The sequence below is a fragment of the Sinocyclocheilus grahami genome, unplaced genomic scaffold (genome assembly GCF_001515645.1).
Source record: "Sinocyclocheilus grahami isolate Dianchi unplaced genomic scaffold, SAMN03320097.WGS_v1.1 scaffold254.1, whole genome shotgun sequence".
NCBI classification, from domain to species: domain Eukaryota; kingdom Metazoa; phylum Chordata; class Actinopteri; order Cypriniformes; family Cyprinidae; genus Sinocyclocheilus; species Sinocyclocheilus grahami.
This window is the reverse complement of record NW_015505433.1, coordinates 856135-862193: the sequence shown is the minus strand read 5'-3', so window position 1 is coordinate 862193 and position 6059 is coordinate 856135. Positions and strand designations below refer to the sequence as shown.

Here is a 6059-nt window from a genome sequence, read left to right as displayed (position 1 = left end):
TATTAGACTGTATAATGTATTAGAATGATCCCGTTAACTGCAATTGAATCAAATCTTGTCTTCAGGAGAGGAAGGCATATCAGTTGTATATTTTAATAAAAATGTGATTCACTTACATGAAAGTCAGAGTAATCACAATGACTAATTAATTTTTCGACCCTTTAATGACAGCTCTGAGTTACTTTTATGGTTAGATAAAAGTGAAATATTAGATTGTGCACTGTTGTGGGGAAGTATAATTGCATTGATATGTTTGGTCTTTCCTGCAGTATGAAGAATGGAATGCTGCTTATTGCTTAATTATAACTCTGATTATTTTTAGACCCAGAGTACTACTGAGAGAAGATGACGGATGCTTTCAGTAGCAGCAGTGAGGCAGTTCTTCACCGCACTGTCAGTGTGTCCATCACGACAGGCAGCCATGCTGGAAATTTGGTGCAGCTGTATCAGATAGCTGAGACATGTCATTTTATCAGTAGTAATCGATTCAAAAAGGCAAGGCAACATCTTTAGAAGTCTTCTGCCATGTTTTACGCAAACCATATGTCCAACTGATCTATTTAGGGGATCAAAATGTCCTTTTTAATCGCAGGTGGCCTTACAGTTTCCAGATGAACTCCTGCCTGATGCCGTCCAGGTCTCTGCCGAAATAGAGAATGAAACCAAAGCCAAGACATTCATTTTAGGAGACACATCCTATGGCAGGTAAGAACCCCATTTCATTTACATTATATTTTAACAGAGGTTTTTATCCAAAGCAACTACCACAGGTTAATTTTGTGTGGCTGCACAAGCAGAATTCTGACTTCCAGGCCTGTTTATTTAATTTTCAGCTGTTGTGTGGATGAGGTAGCAGCAGAACACGTGAGAGCAGACTGTATAGTGCATTATGGGCCATCTTGCCTCAGCCCATGCAGAAGACTACCCCTTTTGTATGTGTTTGGGAAAAGACCTATTGATGTCCAGCAGTGTGCTGTAGCCTTTAAAGAGCTTTATCCTGACTGCCAAAGTCATGTCATCGTACTGTATGATGTCACCTATTCACATGCTATAGGTAACTGTTACTGTTCAGTGTTCGCTACTGTTTAATAATGTTCATTTTCATGAATGTGTGCCTGAAGTTCATTTATCTCATCTCTCCTCAGGTGATCTCAGGATGCTTTTGTGTGATATCTACCCCAATGTTGTGGTCTCTCTTCTAAAAACAGATCATTCCTGCATTGCTGAGCTGATACAGAACAGCTGTGTGGACACTGATCACATAGATTCACAGGATGATAGAGTCATTTTTAAATTTGGCAGACAGTTTACTGTAAAAGCGGGGCAGAGTGTTGATAATTACAGTATGTTTTACATTGGCCAGGAAGGGCTGACTCTTACAAACTTCATGATGACCTGGAACCATTGTGCCTTCAGCTCATTCAATCCAGAAACACACACAGGACGAGTGGAATCGGTTAAAATCAACAAGGCACTGATGAAACGCTATTATGCCATTGAGCGGGCCAAAGATGCCAGTGTGGTGGGCATTTTAGTGGGCACCCTGGGTGTCGCCAACTATCTGACCATCATAGAGCAGCTGAAAGACATTGTTCACAAAGCAGGCAAGAAGAGCTATATGTTTGCTATGGGAAAGATCAATGTTCCCAAGCTCGCTAACTTCTTGGAAATTGATGTTTACGTGCTAGTTGCCTGTCCAGAGAACTCACTACTAGATTCAAGTGAATTCTACAGACCTGTGGTGACTCCCTATGAGTTGGAATTGGCTTGCAATAAGCACAGAGAGTGGACTGGAGAATATGTCACAGACTTCAGAGATTTACTGCCTGGTATGTCATTGTGTCATTTTTACAAATAATCCTAGAGCACTAAAAAAGAACTGTGATATTTCTATTGGGTTGTTTAATATATTTGTACTAATATGGGCTTTGAATAATGTCAGTGTCCATATATGGGATTGTTCTGGGCATCTAATTAAAAATATATGTTGTAGGTGGAAGCAGTTATGTGGGCTTCCCTGAACCAGACCAGTCTGCCATTGAGGAAGAGACCACAGATGTCTCTCTAATCACAGGAGCTCTGCGAACTTGTTCCACCACCCCATCGGGGATCATAAATGGCACATCAGAGTCGTCTTCACTCGTCTCAAGGAATCAGACTCTCACTATGGCCAACACAAACACAGCAGGTACTGAGCTGTAGTTACAGTTGTAATTCTTCAACTTGTTAGCTTGGAATTGAAAAGTTTGAGTCATGCAAATGTAGAATACAACCATGATCTTTTCGTTTTGCAGCATCATTTTTGGCTGGCCGTAGTTGGCAGGGACTGGAGCCCAAACTGGGACAGACACCAGTGGTGAAAGCTGTGGAGGGACGGAGAGGCATTGCAATCGCTTATGAGGAGGAGGGTGTGGGAAATAAAGATGCTTCAACACCTCTTCAAAAATCATAAAAGTAATTTATTATTGGACTGTCATAAAAAATGATCAGAGGATTAATTTAACACTCACTGCACATGAATCGCATCAGTATACTTAAGGAGATGTAATTGTAATAATACATCTTTTGGGCACATGTTTTAATTCCCTTGGAAAGGGCGAATGTTTCTTCTGCTACTGGTCAAAAATCAAGCAAGGTAAATTAATATTTGTTAAATAGAAGTTGTTCTATTGTGCTGCCAATGGTAGCAAATTATAGAAAGTGAATTTAATAAGAAAGAATATATAAATGTCAAATGTGCTTTAATGTTGTCTTTGTATTCATCAAAAATATGACCTCAATATAATAAGTGGAATGACTGTAGCACACAACCAAAGTGGGACAGCGAAGCAGCAAGCGCTGGCATGAATTTAACAATATTAATAAAAAATTAAAAAATAGACCTGAAAATACTGAAGGTTCTTCCCAAATGATCAAATCATCACATTAGTTCTAACTGTTGGATGAATGATTCATTCACATAGCTCATCTCCATTAAGTGCTTTGACAAAGGATGATGGGAATATGCCAATCTTCCCGTTGCATTGCCCCTCAAGCCACTCATCATTGACTGAAAATGAAACAAAAAGTCAACAAAAATCATCTCTAGAATGCCTTAATAGTTCATACTGTATTTTATGCCCATATTAGTAAATTACAAGTATCACAGTTTCAATTCCTACCTTTGGAAAGAACTGTGATGATTCTGTCACCGATGGAGTTTTGGTTCCTTGCCGCTGTCGCCTCTGGCTTGCTTAGTTGGGGACACTTCATTTCCGGTGATATCGTTGACTTGATTGCAAAGATATTATTTAAACTGAGCTGGATGTTGACATCACTGAATTCAATGATGAACTGTCTTTAACTGAAAAATGAGTGTTTACTATTGTCATTTTGCATTATTGACACTATTTTCCTAATTAATGCTGTTCAGTTGCTTTGACACAATCTGTATTGTTAAAAGCGCTATATAAATAAAGGTGACTTGACTTGATGACATTTCCCTGTTTGAAATCCAGATCCTCTGGGGTAGGCATAAGAGTACAGAGCCACCACTTTCTTATGAGGTACACATTTATCCTTTCAGACAGCAGTTTTGGGAAGTGCCAGAAAATATATTTGGGGGTTAAGTTACTGGTAAAGCTGAACAACAGTATGTCTTATTTTAATATTACTATTTTTAAGTGTATTGTACAGTCAGCTGTTATAAATAAGCAATATTATGCTGTTATTTCAATCTGTGAACATAGATGAGTCAAGCTGTTGTATTTTACCTCAGACACCACAGCGTAAGACGGTTATCCTTCACACTATTCCACACAGCCTCCATTTCAGAGTCTTCAAGATTCACTCTCTCATCAAAGCCTTCCTTGGCATAACTGAAAGATACATTACAACTTTTTTTCCCTGAAATGTTTCAATACAGTGCTGGGAATGTTAAAATTGGTATAGTTAATAAAGTTAACGTCGATGCAGGCAGCTTAAGTTTAGAGCTTATCGTCTGAAGAATGACTCCATATGGTTGTCCATGTGTAATTCTGATTGCTATAGTGAACTGAATGTGCACTTTCACAATGCAGCCTGAGAATTCCCTAGTGTTATTAGCAGAGGCGGACAGTAACTAAGTACATTTACTTGAGTATTGTATTTAAGTCCACTTTTTGAGTATCTGTACTTTACTTGAGTATTATTTTTTCTGGGAACTTATGACTTTAACTTCACTACGTTTGAAAGACAAATATTGTACTTTTCACTCCACTACATTTCTATCAATGTCCTCGAAGTAGAAAGTCGTTACTATGTAGCAGCTTTGAAAGTCAGTGGGTGATTTCTTTCTTCTCTATAACGTGACTTTCTTTCTTTTTAAGACAGTTTATCTGTAATCTCTCTTGTAGGGCTACATGAAGAGATTTCCCAGCATTTTTTGAACACTGACCAGTTGCAAATGTGATATTTATTTACAACAATTCAATAATAAGAAGTTAATATTGTGGTATATATTAGACACAATATTGTCTGATTTTGCTAAATTGTGTAGGTGAAAATATTACCTATAAAGCCACAGAAGAACTGTTGTGCGTCTCCTAAGAAAACACAATAGCTGTTGGACTTCAAGCAGCACTGCACAGACCATTCTGTGTGTGATATCAAAGTACCACTATAGGTGCCCTTCAATTGGAATCAGAATTCTGAGTTTCAAGCACATAAATGATAAAGGGAAGTCAAATTTACCAGACAAGTGAAAAACTTGTAATTTAAGGTGATAGTTGCCAGAGAATTGACATCTATGCATAGGCGTAATTTGCGGGTGGGACATGTCCCCACCACTTTTTGCCAGGGTCGATATTGTCCCTACCACTTTTTGAAAGTAATTGAAAAATATATTGCGGAAGGTATGTATTAAAGGGAAAACAAGATCAACAAATCATTCTTCATAACCTAATTAGGGTGATAAAAAATAACAACAAAAAAACATTTGACTCCTTACGCATGCATAGCTCGTGCAGTGCAATAACGACGTGATTTGCAGCTGTCGCACTTTTCGTAATGTCATTAGGCTAAAGCATTTTGGAGAGCTTCCTTGTGCTAAGTAGGCCTGCCCTCTACTAAAGATGTTTCTAGTCGACTAATAATATATTAACCATACTTCAATATAGGCTATAGGCAGACGAATTACTGCCTATAGCCTATTATTCCGCGCTCAAGCTCGCGCATAAAGCAATTGCCTCAAAGCACCGGCAAAGTGATTATGAACGTGTCGGGGTAAAATAAGACATTTTAATTATTTATTAATAAACTTGTGCTTTTTGAGTCAGTGTCGGGTGCAAAGATGAGGATGCCGACGCTGACTCGCCATCTCCACATGGACGTGCCTTTAATAGAAATGCACCTTTTCATACGGACTACAAAATTAAAGAATATTACAAAATCGAGTGGGGGAGTTTTCCTTATATTTATTTTATTATTCATATAAAAATGATAATAACCTGTTTTGGTTATATTTACTATTAATTGCAGAAGGTGCGCTCAGGCAAAATTACGCGAATATTGATGTTTTTCACGCTTAAGTAAAGTAAAAGACCGCTTCTTAAACCAGAGAAAGTGAACATGTTGGTATTCTTGTGGGGAGAAAGAAAAAACATGCAAGCACTGTCAACGGCAGCAAGTTTAGTTTTACTTTTCTTTTTGTTTTGTTTTCATTTTGAAAAGCTTATCTTTGCTGTTTACCTCACCTTATCCTATGGAGTCTCTCTCTCTTTTTAAATTTTTTATTCCTGAGTGTTTGCTCAATGTTCTGTAATTTATTAGTAATTATATAGCCTAATACAGCATGTAGGCCTATGCCATGACTCATCTTATTCATTTTTGTTAATAATGTTTTTGTAAGCTAGTCTGTCATTGAATCTTACCGTTTTATTGTTGTTGTGCATTTTAATTTAAAAATAATGAATCTATCTTTTTTTTTATTCTTAAAAGGTGAAAGGTGTGTAGATAAGCAAAACAGACAATTATATTTTATTGTAAAACCTGACAAGATTGTGAAATCGAAAGTGAAAGCATCCGAAGCCCGGCTTATAACA

General features: G+C 37.5%; 1 protein-coding gene and 1 pseudogene across 1 annotated transcript in view; one reads left to right on the top strand and one right to left on the bottom strand.

Moving 5' to 3' along the window:
• The window catches only part of LOC107598700 (diphthamide biosynthesis protein 2-like), a 6879-nt gene extending 4037 nt beyond the window's left edge, over nt 1-2842 (top strand). Inside the window, exons 2-7 of the mRNA XM_016290093.1 lie at nt 323-495; nt 593-705; nt 834-1054; nt 1146-1829; nt 1994-2188; nt 2295-2842. Of these exons, the coding sequence (XP_016145579.1) occupies nt 346-495; nt 593-705; nt 834-1054; nt 1146-1829; nt 1994-2188; nt 2295-2452 (1521 nt within the window). The 5' untranslated portion in view covers nt 323-345 and the 3' untranslated portion in view covers nt 2453-2842. The remainder of the gene's footprint in view (nt 1-322; nt 496-592; nt 706-833; nt 1055-1145; nt 1830-1993; nt 2189-2294) is intronic.
• A 100-nt stretch (nt 2843-2942) lies between these two features.
• Nucleotides 2943-6059, bottom strand: part of LOC107598715 (neutrophil cytosol factor 2-like) — a 16576-nt pseudogene continuing 13459 nt past the window's right edge.